General features: G+C 42.8%; 1 protein-coding gene across 1 annotated transcript in view; it reads left to right on the forward strand.

Annotated features, from left to right (window-relative positions):
- Nucleotides 1-17,539, forward strand: part of LOC118772321 (NLR family CARD domain-containing protein 3-like) — a 97,134-nt gene that overhangs the window by 75,398 nt on the left and 4,197 nt on the right. Inside the window, exons 10-11 of the mRNA XM_036520592.1 lie at nt 7,268-7,441; nt 17,205-17,378. Coding sequence (XP_036376485.1) covers nt 7,268-7,441; nt 17,205-17,378 — 348 coding nt within the window. The remainder of the gene's footprint in view (nt 1-7,267; nt 7,442-17,204; nt 17,379-17,539) is intronic.

Raw genomic sequence — 17,539 nt, forward strand, 5'->3', positions numbered from 1 at the left:
GTCTGAAGAGGTGCATCTTCAGGCCCAGTCTAAAGAAATGTGGTGAAGGAGCTGTCCGTAGCGAGACAGGGAGTTCGTTCTACCACTGGGGAGCGATGTAGGTGAAACACCGATGTCTGGCAGAACGAGCACCTCCTGCCTTGACCATGCAAGGAGCGAGGTGTCCAGTTGCTGCTGAGCGCAGGAGTCGGGCTGGTGTGTAGGGCTGGATGAATTCTTGGAGGTAGGCAGGGGCTGTTTCAGCTGTGGGTAAAAATAAAAAGGCAGTGATGCAGTTGTGTTGCAGGTATTTGAAATATCCAGTGCAGTGGTGATGACGGTTTCACAGAAAGGGGTAACTGTATACGGATCTATATTCAGGGATGCCACAGAGGTCATTCAGCAGCTGGACTGAAGCAGTTCAATGTAGAAACAGCTAAAGCAGGGAACTGAAGAAGGAAGCACCAGTTAAAATTCCTTTATTATATAAATTTTGATTGCCCAATGATTTTCCCACATTTTCTCCCATTTTCAAATGCCCGGTTGTGTTGTAGGAGGTTCCCTGTGGCTGCAACCCACACCAACAAACACGTGCCTTCCTCTGAAACACGTGATGTCAGCCATCGCCTCTATACACACCGCTGTCCCCATGCTAAGCTTGCACAGACATGGGTCTTTATGCGGTTAGAATGTGACCATCAGGGGTCACTGATGAGCTACAAGACAGAAAATTGCTGGCTTATGACATGGCTGGGATCAAACCCGGATTGTAGGGCTCAGAGTTGCATAGAAAACATCAGGTGCTTTTACAGACTGAGCCACTGAGGAGCCTAAAATCCCTTTTTAAGGAAGTGAAAGTACTTAACAGTGGGAAGAGAAACCTAACTCACCTGAACCATCAGCTATGTGTAATACCACCATCTCCAATGCTTCCTCTCACCTGCTGGGGTGCAGAGGGAGGGTTTTAATCAGCCAGTTAAACTGGGGATCATTAAATAGACAGAGAGTGAGAATCACTCCTGCTGTTTAAGAGAGGTGCTGTGGGACCTTTTAACTTCCACGGTAAGTCAGGACCTCGGTTTAACATCTCATCTGGAAGAATGTGTCTCCTACAGCAGTGATCCTCAACCCTGGTCCTGTAGCAACTCTGCGTGTGATTGATGTCGGTTTGTGGTAATCCAGTAGTGACTTTTCCTTGGATCGCTACCTTGTTGTGGTGGAGAGGCTTGTGTGTACCAATGATCTCAAGAGCTATGCCGTCCAGAGCTTTGCTCCTGGTAGGGTTACCCTTGGCGGAAGGTTGAGGGGGAGGTTCCAGGGGAAGCGTGATCCTCAAAGACCTCAAGACGGAACTTGCGAAGGATGACTGCATGTTGCAAGTCACAACGGCACTGAAGGCGGATGAAGGCTGCAGCAGAGGGTGGTCTCCAGTCGTCTTGGATTTCATGCCATTGGACTCTGGTCCCCTTCTGCTAAGGACCGTGCGTTGGCGCATCAGCCTCCCCACAGTTAAAAAATGTCACGTGCAGGCGTCCTCACGTAAGGGGATCTCACCTACAAACATCTCGGGTCAAAGTCCTGTGGCGATCAGTTAGCGGTCATGGGGGCAGGACTGTGAGGCCTGGGAGCTCCTAGCCACAGCCTGGCACACAAACAGTGGGCGTCTGATCAGGCACTAAGCGCTTGGACTGAGGCAGAAGGGCTTTCTGGCTGCTGCTCTCACGACTGAGCAGTCCTATTCAGGATCCGCTCTGCTCACCCCAGTCGGGGAAGGAGCTAGAAAAGGTGCCCTAAACATAGCCTGCCTCAAACTTCCTGTCTGGACCATGCATCCAGAGGGATCACCACTACGTGGTCAGAAACAGAAACACATGGACTCTTATGGACAGCCAATCCAGCAATCGACCTGAAAGGCGAACTGCCATCATTGCCAGAGAGCTGGGAAGATTCCAGATTGATATTGCTGCACTGTCTGAAATGCGACTGGCTGACGAAGGGCAGCTCAAAGGGGAGAAAGGGGGTTCTACTTTGTTGTGGAAAGGAAAACCAGCTGATGAGCTGAGGATCCGCGGTGTGGGCTTTGCCATTTTAAACGGCCTCATCTGCCACTTTGCTGAGTTTCTTGTGGGCATTAACAAATGCCTAATTACCATAGGCCTGCCGCTTGCCAACAACCAAAACACCACTGTTATTACTGTGTATGCTCCAACACTTGACTCACAAGATGAAGCCAAGGAGATCTTCTGCGCTGAGCTGAACAAGGTCCTAACCAACATCCCCAAGGAGGACAAGGTAATCCTACCTGGTGATTTCAATGCCAGAGTGGGTCAAAACTAAAATCTGTGGAGAGGCGCAATTAGCAAAGGAGCTGACAACACAAATTCCATTGGAGTCTTGTTGTTAACAAAGTGCTTAGAGCACTGCCTGACCATCACCAACACACTCTTTTGCCAAAAGAACAAATTCAAAACATCCTAGAGGCATCCTCTCTCTAACCTTTGGCACCTTATCTTCTATGAAATCGTTCGCACTAAATACCACCGTGAGGTTGTTCTCACCAGAGCAATGACCAGTGCAGATGACTGCTGGACTGACCAGCGCCTTATCAGCTCCAACATGTCCATCCATGTCCAGTGGGAAAAGAAGGGTGCAGAAAAGGCAGAGCCGCCTAAAGTTCCCCTGCAAGGACCTCCTGAACAGGGACCCCACCCCTGAGATAGAGGATCTTCGCCAGCTCCCACAACATCCAATTGAGTAGGACATGGCAGCCCCACCCAGTCTGAGAGAAGTTCAAGATGCCATCAGGAAGATGAAAAATCACAAGGCCGCTGGCCCTGATGGAATCCCAGCCAAAGTCCTAAAGGCAGGTGGACCAGACCTCCTCAGACATATCCATGACCTGCTATGCATAATATGGGAGAAGGAGGAAATCACTGCACAACTCAGGGATGTCCTAATTGTCTCAATTTTCAAGAAGGGGGACAAAGCAGACTGTGGAAATTACCGCAGCATTTCCCTGCTCTCCACGACAGGGAAAGTACTGGCTCGGATCTTGGCCAACAGACTCCTGCCCCTGTTCGAAAAAACACTACCAGAATCCCAAAACGGTTTTCATCCCAACAGGAGCACCATGGACATGATTTTCACAGTTCCAAGCCAACACCAAGAAAAATCCCAGGAACAAAATCAACCACTGTGCATGGCCTTTTTTAGACCTCACCAAAGTGCTTGATTCTGTAAACCACCGGGCCCTTTGCCTAGTTCTGGCGAAATTGGTTCCCCTGAAAAATATATCAGAGTACTAAGACTACTAAAAGACAATATGTCTGCCAGAGTACTCAGCAGATGTGGAGATGAAACGGAGCCCTTTAGGGTCAACACTGGCATCAAACAAAGCTGTATTATCACCGTATCCTGTTCTCTGTCTTCATTACTACCATCCTTTACCTCATTGGTACAAATCTGTCTTAGGGAGTCAAAATCATGTACAGCACCAATGGAAATCTTCTGAACATCAACAGATTCAGGGCTAAAAGCAAGACTACCATTGCATCCATCGTGGAGCTGCAGTATGCCGATGACAAAGCTTTAGTGTTCTTCTCAGATTTGGATTTACAGTGTATCCTGGATGCCTTTGCAAAGGCATACAAGCAACTTGGCCTGGCCCTGAACATCTCTCCTCCAAAGCCAACATTGATGTTGAAATCCACCACCACCTCAGCTATGCCAGTAGAGCCTTCTGAAGACTCCAAAAAAGGGTCTTTGAAAACCGTGACCTTCAGGCTAGGACTAAAATTCTGGTCTACAGAGTGGTAGTACTACCCACCCTACTGTATGGGTCAGAAACATGGACCACATACAGCAGGCACCTGAAGGCACTTGAGGCATACCAACAGAGGTGCCTCAGAATAATCCTGAAGATCAGCCGGGAGGATAAACACCAACCCCAACGTCCTCAAGGAGGCCAGCGTGCTGTAGGGACAATGCCTACGATTAGAGGGGGGTACCACTTATGTGTAGGGAATATCCTTACATGAGGTACCAATTATGTTGGTGATAATTGAATTAAACACATGGAGGCGACATACAGAATATGGCATCTTCCAGAGTGGTTAAAATAGAAGATCAGTCTCAATTTCGTTTTGTGTATCAGTCTCAGAGTAAAGGTGTAGAGGATATACCAGGGCTAAATTTAAAGGTTACTGTGTGCTTTGTTGGCAGTAAAGTCCTGTGAAAACATACATGGGATTTACTAACCAGTCGTAATGGGTGAAATTCAGTATTAATAACTGTCCTTCAGGGGTAATAGCATTGTGTGCTTTTACCATTGGTATATGTGTTCAAATATATATATATATAGTTTCAAATTATACTGTAGATTACAGATATGGGAATACTATGCCACCAAAAGACATAGTTATGTAGTTATGAATGAAACATGTCTGGCTCTGACAAGTGAACAGCGTGTTGGCCTACCTTTGGCCTAGGTGATTTCTTCACTGTGTTGTGGCAGACTGTCTATGATTTTCTGTTAAAGCATTGGTGATGTTGTGCTCCGCTCCTCCTTTAAAGCATTAGTAAGCGCCACCACTGAAAAGGGTTGTCTTGGCCTTGCCATAATTCTGCGTTTCAGTTCATCACAAAGATATTTTATTGAGATTCCAAGAAAATAATAAATATGGATCCTTATTAAACAGTTTTGACTTTAAGAATGAAAACGTCTGGTCTAGAGATGAAACGGTATGAAAATTTAATATCACGATTATAGTGACCAAAAGTATCACGGTTATCAGTATTATCGTGGTATTCTTAAAACGTGCTGAAAATGTTCAAAAAGTACTGATACACAAACTGAAATCATTTCACCAAGTTTTATAGTGAAAACCACAAATAAAATCAGCAGCACTATGCACTTTTTGTTTGCATAAACATTAAAATAATGACATAGCCAATACCTTCAGTAAACATATGAACACCATATCAAATGTGCATTTGAGTATATGCAATGACCAAGTGCAAAATTTACATAAATACAAATGAGTCTTAAGAAGACAGTGATAGTAATTGCAGTGAGCCCAACAATTGACATAAATACAGAGGAGTATAGTGTTTCTCCACTTTTACAACCAATTCGACGACTGTAGGATTTTAAATGAACAAACTGTGTTAGTTGGGTGACAGAACTATGTAACGTGTTACCGTGTGCAATGGGCGAATAGAGTCTGCAGACACGACGCATAGGCCTACAGCAGCAGAACAGAGCGGAACAAATATTATTATTATTATTATTATTAAGCCTATTACTGTTATTGTTGCTAAATACCCACATCAAAAGAAAGCGATAGGCTAGCCTACATCTGTTCTGTCCCTTAAAATGAATTACTGTACAATAGTCTACTAGGTCATTAATAGATGACGTTACTTTTTCAGGCAACAAAAACACTCTGAAATGAAGTGCAGATATGTGTTTTTAAATGCAAAAATTCAGTTACCTGCTCCAACATTCCCATGCATGGCTCCAGTTGCTTAAATGAGCTTGTAAGGAAGATGTGAATTTCCGAGTGAGGACGCTAAGGATGCGTTATTCATCGCAAATCAAGCGCAAAGGGAAGAGTCAAGTCTGCTTGTGCATGTTGTTTTCTAAAAGTCTTGGTATAGTATAGGCTAATTTGTAGGTCATTTCAGAATATCACGATAATGCTGAGTGCGTCTAGGAGACTGTTGCTAACTTTGGTTGATGCTTTAACATGAGTTTTTCAAAGCGTGGTAATTAATCAACCATGATTTTAATGATAATTAAAATTCGAAACAGTAGTACTAACTAAGTTAACTTACCTTGCATTCGCTATAAAGTAGTGGGTGGTGGTCACGCAGATGACTCAAAAGATTTTAAGTGTTGACCCCTTTCGCAGCGATTTTCTTTCTGCATGTTCTGCAGACAGGGTGACCATCTTCAGTCAATCCCTCAAAACCAAAATACGACCGCACTTCAGACTTAGTCGTCTTAGAAGGCTGAAAAATCTCCGGAGCGCTGTCACTGCCTTCCGCCATGTTTTGTTTGACACAAAACAAACCCATGTTGCATGCTGCGCCTGAGTCTGGGAGACTTGCTAACTTTGGTTGATGCTGAGGTTTAAAGCATCATATATTGTATTCCTTTCATGGAATCAGATGCTGATGATAATCAGTCCCAGTTTAAATCCCCCATGAGAACAAATTCTGAATCATTAAACTCAGCCAGTCGACCGGACCGCAATCTTTGACCATCACATGACAATTACATGAGAAATGCTGTTGTGCTGCATTTTATGTTCATTACCTTATGTTACATTTTATGTTCATTATGTTACGTAACTACTCAGCATAGTGATGCACTTATTTGTAAGTCGCTCTAGGTAAGAGTGTCTGCTAAGTGAAGTAATGTAATGTAATGTTCACATTGACTGGGACTTGAATCTACATTTGTATTTATTTATATCAGCTATATAGACACACATACAGTTCTCAAGCAAAGACATTTGAAAGTATTGCTGAACTGTATGTCTGTGTTCGTCAGCGTTTAAAGATGATGAGGGGATGTACATTATTGTCATTCAGCACACACTCTTTCCAGAGCGACTTCCACAGGTTACAGCTTTACATGTTATCCATCTATACAGCTAGATATTTCTGTAGCAACTGTGACTGCCCAAGGGTACAGCAGCAGTACCCATTCAGGGAATTGAACCAACAACCTTTCAGTTACGAGCCCTGCTCCTTACCACTACGGAAACACTGCAGCCCATTGTGTGTAGTTTGTAAGGGATGTAAAACAAAATCTCTGTTCATTTATATCATATATCATTTATATATATATTATATTCATTTATAAATGCTCCTTTAGCCAATCAGATATTCCAAGCAAATGTGAGGTAACAATGATGTGTCTGCAGGGGGTGATGGTATCAACAGCTGGGAAGCACATTCGGATGGCAGGTATACCATCTGCCTACAAAACTTATGGGTGGGTGGAGCGTTTTCTAGACCTATACAACACCAAGAGTTAGACTCTTTCAGGGATTTCCTACAGAAATAATATATATAATAACAAATGAATTCAGCACAAAACTGTACTTGATACCTTTCATTATAGGTATCAAGTACAGTTTTGTGCTGAATTCATTTGTTGAAATGCAGACAATGCTGTTCACCACAGGCTTGTTCTGTCATAGTAGCAGAAAAGGTATCAAATTTGAGGAGTGTGTGTATTTATATAATGAGCAGAGATTCTGTCTCTTTTTCTCCACAGACTGGGTTGCTGTAATCTCACAGAGGGCTGCTGTGATGATCTGGCCTCAGTGCTGCGCTCACACCACTCAGAGCTGAGAGAGCTGGAGCTGAGAGACAATGACCTGCAGGATTCAGGAGTGAGAGCGCTCTCTGCTGGACTGGAGGATCCACACTGTAAACTCCAGAGACTGGGGTGAGGAGCATAATAATGTTCAGTTAACTCCTGATTATCTGGGCTAATGGAATGGAGCCATGGCACAGATAATCAGCAAAATGTTACTTTAATCTTTTTATGTATATCTAACAAATAAAGAAATAACCTTTAGTTTGAAATAACATACTCTTAGAAGATGCACAGTACAACAAATCCAAAGTTTCCATTTGAATGGCTGGTGAGTGTTAGACTGAGCCCTTCCCCCAACCCTCCCATGTGACTGGGAGGGTCTAAAAGCACTCTGCACTAGCTTAGCACGTAACTCAGTATCTTACTGATAGTACTTGTAGTACTTCTCGATAACTCCTCTTGCATAGCGATGCACTTATTTGGAAGTCACTCTGGGTCAGCATCTGCTAAATAACGTAATGCAATGTAATGTAAAAATAGCAGAAAAAATGTAATACATGAAGTATTAAGGCAGCATAGCTTTGTTAACCTGTACTTCCTATATCTCAGATTCTGTACAATTCATCATTTTAAATGCTGTTGCCAAAGCACACAGGACAGGTAGAAAAGTGCAGCTTGTTCTAATCCCATTGTCCTTTGTAAAATAAATTACTCAGGAATACCCATGTGTCTTTAAGCTTCTATAACTGTCATCTTGACATAAATGTTCTTATTTTTCCATTGTTTAAACTTTTGTCACTGTTAAACAGATAAAATTCAGTTGTCAGTCATTTCAAAGACTGACAGTTGTTAACCTTCAGTAGAACTGCCATCATTGCCAGAGAGCTGGGAAGATTCCAGATTGATATTGCTGCACTGTCTGAAATGCGACTGGCTGACGAAGGGCAGCTCAAAGGGGAGAAAGGGGGTTCTACTTTGTTGTGGAAAGGAAAACCAGCTGATGAGCTGAGGATCCACGGTGTGGGCTTTGCCATTTTAAACGGCCTCATCTGCCACTTTGCTGAGTTTCTTGTGGGCATTAACAAATGCCTAATTACCATAGGCCTGCCGCTTGCCAACAACCAAAACACCACTGTTATTACTGTGTATGCTCCAACACTTGACTCACAAGATGAAGCCAAGGAGATCTTCTGCGCTGAGCTGAACAAGGTCCTAACCAACATCCCCAAGGAGGACAAGGTAATCCTACCTGGTGATTTCAATGCCAGAGTGGGTCAAAACTAAAATCTGTGGAGAGGCGCAATTAGCAAAGGAGCTGACAACACAAATTCCATTGGAGTCTTGCTGTTAACAAAGTGCTTAGAGCACTGCCTGACCATCACCAACACACTCTTTTGCCAAAAGAACAAATTCAAAACATCCTAGAGGCATCCTCTCTCTAACCTTTGGCACCTTATCTTCTATGAAATCGTTCGCACTAAATACCACCGTGAGGTTGTTCTCACCAGAGCAATGACCAGTGCAGATGACTGCTGGACTGACCAGCGCCTTATCAGCTCCAACATGTCCATCCATGTCCAGTGGGAAAAGAAGGGTGCAGAAAAGGCAGAGCCGCCTAAAGTTCCCCTGCAAGGACCTCCTGAACAGGGACCCCACCCCTGAGATAGAGGATCTTCGCCAGCTCCCACAACATCCAATTGAGTAGGACATGGCAGCCCCACCCAGTCTGAGAGAAGTTCAAGATGCCATCAGGAAGATGAAAAATCACAAGGCCGCTGGCCCTGATGGAATCCCAGCCAAAGTCCTAAAGGCAGGTGGACCAGACCTCCTCAGACATATCCATGACCTGCTATGCATAATATGGGAGAAGGAGGAAATCACTGCACAACTCAGGGATGTCCTAATTGTCTCAATTTTCAAGAAGGGGGACAAAGCAGACTGTGGAAATTACCGCAGCATTTCCCTGCTCTCCACGACAGGGAAAGTACTGGCTCGGATCTTGGCCAACAGACTCCTGCCCCTGTTCGAAAAAACACTACCAGAATCCCAAAACGGTTTTCATCCCAACAGGAGCACCATGGACATGATTTTCACAGTTCCAAGCCAACACCAAGAAAAATCCCAGGAACAAAATCAACCACTGTGCATGTCCTTTTTTAGACCTCACCAAAGTGCTTGATTCTGTAAACCACCGGGCCCTTTGCCTAGTTCTGGCGAAATTGGTTCCCCTGAGCAGATGTGGAGATGAAACGGAGCCCTTTAGGGTCAACACTGGCATCAAACAAAGCTGTATTATCACCGTATCCTGTTCTCTGTCTTCATTACTACCATCCTTTACCTCATTGGTACAAATCTGTCTTAGGGAGTCAAAATCATGTACAGCACCAATGGAAATCTTCTGAACATCAACAGATTCAGGGCTAAAAGCAAGACTACCATTGCATCCATCGTGGAGCTGCAGTATGCCGATGACAAAGCTTTAGTGTTCTTCTCAGATTTGGATTTACAGTGTATCCTGGATGCCTTTGCAAAGGCATACAAGCAACTTGGCCTGGCCCTGAACATCTCTCCTCCAAAGCCAACATTGATGTTGAAATCCACCACCACCTCAGCTATGCCAGTAGAGCCTTCTGAAGACTCCAAAAAAGGGTCTTTGAAAACCGTGACCTTCAGGCTAGGACTAAAATTCTGGTCTACAGAGTGGTAGTACTACCCACCCTACTGTATGGGTCAGAAACATGGACCACATACAGCAGGCACCTGAAGGCACTTGAGGCATACCAACAGAGGTGCCTCAGAATAATCCTGAAGATCAGCCGGGAGGATAAACACCAACCCCAACGTCCTCAAGGAGGCCAGCGTGCTGTAGGGACAATGCCTACGATTAGAGGGGGGTACCACTTATGTGTAGGGAATATCCTTACATGAGGTACCAATTATGTTGGTGATAATTGAATTAAACACATGGAGGCGACATACAGAATATGGCATCTTCCAGAGTGGTTAAAATAGAAGATCAGTCTCAATTTCGTTTTGTATATCAGTCTCAGAGTAAAGGTGTAGAGGATATACCAGGGCTAAATTTAAAGGTTACTGTGTGCTTTGTTGGCAGTAAAGTCCTGTGAAAACATACATGGGATTTACTAACCAGTCGTAATGGGTGAAATTCAGTATTAATAACTGTCCTTCAGGGGTAATAGCATTGTGTGCTTTTACCATTGGTATATGTGTTCAAATATATATATATATAGTTTCAAATTATACTGTAGATTACAGATATGGGAATACTATGCCACCAAAAGACATAGTTATGTAGTTATGAATGAAACATGTCTGGCTCTGACAAGTGAACAGCGTGTTGGCCTACCTTTGGCCTAGGTGATTTCTTCACTGTGTTGTGGCAGACTGTCTATGATTTTCTGTTAAAGCATTGGTGATGTTGTGCTCCGCTCCTCCTTTAAAGCATTAGTAAGCGCCACCACTGAAAAGGGTTGTCTTGGCCTTGCCATAATTCTGCGTTTCAGTTCATCACAAAGATATTTTATTGAGATTCCAAGAAAATAATAAATATGGATCCTTATTAAACAGTTTTGACTTTAAGAATGAAAACGTCTGGTCTAGAGATGAAACGGTATGAAAATTTAATATCACGATTATAGTGACCAAAAGTATCACGGTTATCAGTATTATCGTGGTATTCTTAAAACGTGCTGAAAATGTTCAAAAAGTACTGATACATAAACTGAAATCATTTCACCAAGTTTTATAGTGAAAACCACAAATAAAATCAGCAGCACTATGCACTTTTTGTTTGCATAAACATTAAAATAATGACATAGCCAATACCTTCAGTAAACATATGAACACCATATCAAATGTGCATTTGAGTATATGCAATGACCAAGTGCAAAATTTACATAAATACAAATGAGTCTTAAGAAGACAGTGATAGTAATTGCAGTGAGCCCAACAATTGACATAAATACAGAGGAGTATAGTGTTTCTCCACTTTTACAACCAATTCGACGACTGTAGGATTTTAAATGAACAAACTGTGTTAGTTGGGTGACAGAACTATGTAACGTGTTACCGTGTGCAATGGGCGAATAGAGTCTGCAGACACGACGCATAGGCCTACAGCAGCAGAACAGAGCGGAACAAATATTATTATTATTATTATTATTATTAAGCCTATTACTGTTATTGTTGCTAAATACCCACATCAAAAGAAAGCGATAGGCTAGCCTACATCTGTTCTGTCCCTTAAAATGAATTACTGTACAATAGTCTACTAGGTCATTAATAGATGACGTTACTTTTTCAGGCAACAAAAACACTCTGAAATGAAGTGCAGATACGTGTTTTTAAATGCAAAAATTCAGTTACCTGCTCCAACATTCCCATGCATGGCTCCAGTTGCTTAAATGAGCTTGTAAGGAAGATGTGAATTTCCGAGTGAGGACACTAAGGATGCGTTATTCATCGCAAATCAAGCGCAAAGGGAAGAGTCGAGTCTGCTTGTGCATGTTGTTTTCTAAAAGTCTTGGTATAATATAGGCTAATTTGTAGGTCATTTCAGAATATCACGATAATGCTGAGTGCGTCTAGGAGACTGTTGCTAACTTTGGTTGATGCTTTAACATGAGTTTTTCAAAGCGTGGTAATTAATCAACCATGATTTTAATGATAATTAAAATTCGAAACAGTAGTACTAACTAAGTTAACTTACCTTGCATTCGCTATAAAGTAGTGGGTGGTGGTCACGCAGATGACTCAAAAGATTTTAAGTGTTGACCCTTTCGCAGCGATTCTCTTTCTGCATGTTCTGCAGACAGGGTGACCATCTTCAGTCAATCCCTCAGCACTCTTATAAAAACCAAAATACGACCACGCTTCAGACTTAGTCGTCTTAGAAGGCTGAAAAATCTCCGGAGCGCTGTCACTGCCTTCCGCCATGTTTTCTTTGACACAAAACAAACCCACGTTGCATGCTGCGCCTGAGTCTGGGAGACTTGCTAACTTTGGTTGATGCTGAGGTTTAAAGCATCATATATTGTATTCCTTTCATGGAATCAGATGCTGATGATAATCAGTCCCAGTTTAAATCCCCCATAAGAACAAATTCTGAATCATTAAACTCAGCCAGTCGACCGGACCGCAATCTTTGACCATCACATGACAATTACATGAGAAATGCTGTTGTGCTGCATTTTATGTTCATTACCTTATGTTACATTTTATGTTCATTATGTTACGTAACTACTCAGCATAGTGATGCACTTATTTGTAAGTCACTCTAGGTAAGAGTGTCTGCTAAGTGAAGTAATGTAATGTAATGTTCACATTGACTGGGACTTGAATCTACATTTGTATTTATTTATATCAGCTATATAGACACACATACAGTTCTCAAGCAAAGACATTTGAAAGTATCGCTGAACTCTGTATGTCTGTGTTCGTCAGCGTTTAAAGATGATGAGGGGATGTACATTATTGTCATTCAGCACACACTCTTTCCAGAGCGACTTCCACAGGTTACAGCTTTACATGTTATCCATCTATACAGCTGGATATTTCCTGGAGCAACTGTGACTGCCCAAGGGTACAGCAGCAGTACCCATTCAGGGAATTGAACCAACAACCTTTCAGTTACGAGCCCTGCTCCTTACCACTACGGAAACACTGCAGCCCATTGTGTGTAGTTTGTAAGGGATGTAAAACAAAATCTCTGTTCATTTATATCATATATCATTTATATATATATTATATTCATTTATAAATGCTCCTTTAGCCAATCAGATATTCCAAGCAAATGTGAGGTAACAATGATGTGTCTGCAGGGGGTGATGGTATCAACAGCTGGGAAGCACATTCGGATGGCAGGTATACCATCTGCCTACAAAACTTATGGGTGGGTGGAGCGTTTTCTAGACCTTTACAACACCAAGAGTTAGACTCTTTCAGGGATTTCCTACAGAAATAATATATATAATAACAAATGAATTCAGCACAAAACTGTACTTGATACCTTTCATTATAGGTATCAAGTACAGTTTTGTGCTGAATTCATTTGTTGAAATGCAGACAATGCTGTTCACCACAGGCTTGTTCTGTCATAGTAGCAGAAAAGGTATCAAATTTGAGGAGTGTGTGTATTTATATAATGAGCAGAGATTCTGTCTCTTTTTCTCCACAGACTGGGTTGCTGTAATCTCACAGAGGGCTGCTGTGATGATCTGGCCTCAGTGCTGCGCTCACACCACTCAGAGCTGAGAGAGCTGGAGCTGAGAGACAATGACCTGCAGGATTCAGGAGTGAGAGCGCTCTCTGCTGGACTGGAGGATCCACACTGTAAACTCCAGAGACTGGGGTGAGGAGCATAATAATGTTCAGTTAACTCCTGATTATCTGGGCTAATGGAATGGAGCCATGGCACAGATAATCAGCAAAATGTTACTTTAATCTTTTTATGTATATCTAACAAATAAAGAAATAACCTTTAGTTTGAAATAACATACTCTTAGAAGATGCACAGTACAACAAATCCAAAGTTTCCATTTGAATGGCTGGTGAGTGTTAGACTGAGCCCTTCCCCCAACCCTCCCATGTGACTGGGAGGGTCTAAAAGCACTCTGCACTAGCTTAGCACGTAACTCAGTATCTTACTGATAGTACTTGTAGTACTTCTCGATAACTCCTCTTGCATAGCGATGCACTTATTTGGAAGTCACTCTGGGTCAGCATCTGCTAAATAACGTAATGCAATGTAATGTAAAAATAGCAGAAAAAATGTAATACATGAAGTATTAAGGCAGCATAGCTTTGTTAACCTGTACTTCCTATATCTCAGATTCTGTACAATTCATCATTTTAAATGCTGTTGCCAAAGCACACAGGACAGGTAGAAAAGTGCAGCTTGTTCTAATCCCATTGTCCTTTGTAAAATAAATTACTCAGGAATACCCATGTGTCTTTAAGCTTCTATAACTGTCATCTTGACATAAATGTTCTTATTTTTCCATTGTTTAAACTTTTGTCACTGTTAAACAGATAAAATTCAGTTGTCAGTCATTTCAAAGACTGACAGTTGTTAACCTTCAGTAGTTGGTGTGAGAAATATAGATTCTGAAGTATCATGTTCTTGAGCCCTGCATCTGGCCTAAGTGGTACAAAGCTGTTCATACACAGTAGATGTTAAGACATGATACTCTGGAGGGCAGATCAGATGTTTGTTGTACCCCTTTCCAAACTCTGTAACCAGCCCATAGCCACTCACCCAATGACTCCCCTGTGATCTTTCCCTCACAGAATGGAACTGCAGACAAGAGTGTATGTGCACATTTAAACTGCATACTGAGCCACCTGGTACTGGCAGTGTCTAGCATCCATACTGTCATTGCACATAGCTGGGCTGCTGCCAGTAATGATACATTTACATTTACCTTTATTCATTTGGCAGATGCTTTTATCCAAAGTGACTTACAAGTGAGGCAGAAATGGTAAAGATGAAGTAGTTCTAGACCTTCCAGTTGTTTTGGTGGATCCATCTACCCTACCAGATAAATCTGGATATGAGCTTATCAAGTGAGTTAAACGTGGGTTTGGGCTACGAAAGTGTGTCTGGAAGCGGAACAGGAGTCTGAGGACTAGATTCATTATAACTGACTCTGCTGTGTCCATTAATGTGAGGGGCAGCATGGACCAGCAGGTCAGATCACCCTAAGCTTTGAGTGAGTGATACCATTCTTAGGCCACCTGAAACACCATGAGGGTTTCACCTGGGGAGTAATCAGTGTATTCATCACCAATGCCCGTGTTTTGTCATTTACCTTGTAACGTCAGTAAAATCCAAAATTTCCAAAGCCTGTTGTTAGCTTAGAGATTGAATTTGAATTGAAAGGGATGCATATTTATGAGAGGACATTGTAATGTCTTCATTGTTACTTACTGTTTGTCCTAGGATTTGTCCTAGGTTCTACCCTGAGGGGAATGAAAGCAGGGTAGAGGGAAACCCTGCCTTGGGCCCCTGCCTGGCTGGAATGGTTGCTAGAAGCTGTCATTTACTGCTAGCTGTGATTGTGGGGAAGAGTACCGAAGCGGAATGAACTTGATAAAATTCAGACTAAATCCAAGTGTTTGTAATGTTTTAAAAAGAAATGGTGAAGACGCAGGGCCCAGTGCCTTTTAAGCATGCAGTGCTAGTGCCACACATGCTACAGGCTGGGATGTAACATTAAGGAGCCTACGGATATTAGCACGCCGCTGGGGGATGGGGGGTCCTGGACAACCTGCCCACCCCTCCACCCCGCTGGAAGGAGGCCAGTTTGTTCTGCTGTTGCTCCCAGTCGCTGTCGGCAGATGATGGAGCTGGTCTTGAGCTTGGACTGTAGGGCTCAGCCTGTGCTTGGGACAGGCGTCTTTACTGTCTGAGTCCCGTAAATGTCTCCTCTTAGAATACCTTTGTTTCAGGAGCTTTAAATTCCTCTCCACTCTTTCTGATAATAAAGAGTTAATAGCGTCTCAGCTTCATTGAGCTGGGCTAAACTGGCAGCAGATGATTTCCCTTAGTGTTGCTGTTCCAGTCTCCTCATTTGCTTTTCCAGTGCTAGACCTCCAATGCTTGGCTTCTCTGAGGGTTTTTACTGATGCATAGGTGACGAGTTTCCCTCTCAGTTTTACTTTGGCTGCCTCACCCATGATACTAGGTGGTATATCTGAGCTGTGGTTAAACTCCATCTATGGCATAAACGTAGCTCAGATGTGGGCTGGAAAGCTAGTTCCACCTAATATTGAAGTTTTTCATCATCAGTGACCTGAAGAAAAACATTGACCAAAGTCTAAAACTAGATTAAGGGGTGAATGCACCAACATTTTAGTTTGATTGTAAAACTGTTATTTTAAAACATTGTGTATATGAACAATAATGATTGTTTAAATACATTTATCCTCACACTTTCACAGCAAGCAGAGGTCAATGGTATTTTGTCATGAATATAATGTCGCGAGGTTTATCAAATAATTTCAGTTATTATCTCTAATAACCAAAACTGTATGGGTAAATTGAATCCTCTCTTCTTTATTCATCTATCCCCTGGGACCATGCACCAGAGATGAAACTGTGGAATCAGTTGCAAACATGCACTTTTTATTGCATTATTATATTCATAATTAGTAAGAGAACAGTGATGATAATGGAGGTATTGTCCTGTGGAAAGAGATTTAATTAAATATAGCAGCAGGGCATGTTCTCTTTGCATACAATGCACTCTCATCTGGTTGGTCAAGAAGTGACCAGATGTGATGACTAGACCATTAGAGGAGGGTGCACATTGTATGTGCAGGGAAAGGTCATGTGCTTTACCTAATTACAGTATTGATCAGTTTAACTTCTACTGGCCCGTCCACATTTAAAGTGTTTCGCTTGTTGCCCGTTGCTGACAGTTGGTCCGTTGACGACGTGAAGTGGCAGGGTTCCAATGAGAGCGAAGGATATCGTTGACTGACAAGGTATCCTTCGCTCCCCTTGGTAGTCGCCCCATTTGTGTCGCCTCAAAGTTGAGATTTAAACTAATCGGAACCCTCCCACTTCACATAGCCAACTGTCATTTCGCCTGACATCGCTGCAAGTCGCCGAATTTCATTAACATTCCATGGTCTCTCGTCGCTTAGTCTCTTCCAGTGTGTACGGGGCTATACTTGTCATTCATGCTTGCTGCTCATTTTTTTTGATGGTCAAATGACATTTTTGCAAGAGTCCAACCCACATGCATTAATATTATTATTGCTCTCTGCTGCAGTCTCCATGTACTGAGTGTCAGATATTCTGGTAATTTCTCCTGCTTTTCCTCCAGAGCTGTGACAGTGAAGAGCTCTTCTCTCCTTCTCTCTGCAGGCTGTCAGGCTGTCGAGTCACAGAGAGAGGCTGTGCTTCTCTGGCTTCAGCTCTGCGTTCAAACCCCTCACACCTGAGAGAGCTGGATCTGAGCTACAACCACCCAGGAGACTCAGGAGTGAGAGCGCTCTCTGCTGGAGTGGAGGACCCCAGCTTTAAACTGGAGACACTGCTGTAAGCAGAGTTCTGCTCCTTTGTGTGTGTAGATGTCTGGTGTGTTAATGGAAAACCTAGTGAGATGTGTAAGATGGTGCCCAGTGTTCTCATCTGATCAGTAGAGTCCCGGCAGTGTGTGGAGCTCTCCCATTGTTACAGAGCTCTGAGTTTCACACTGC

The sequence above is a fragment of the Megalops cyprinoides genome, unplaced genomic scaffold (assembly GCF_013368585.1).
Source record: "Megalops cyprinoides isolate fMegCyp1 unplaced genomic scaffold, fMegCyp1.pri scaffold_28_arrow_ctg1, whole genome shotgun sequence".
NCBI classification, from domain to species: domain Eukaryota; kingdom Metazoa; phylum Chordata; class Actinopteri; order Elopiformes; family Megalopidae; genus Megalops; species Megalops cyprinoides.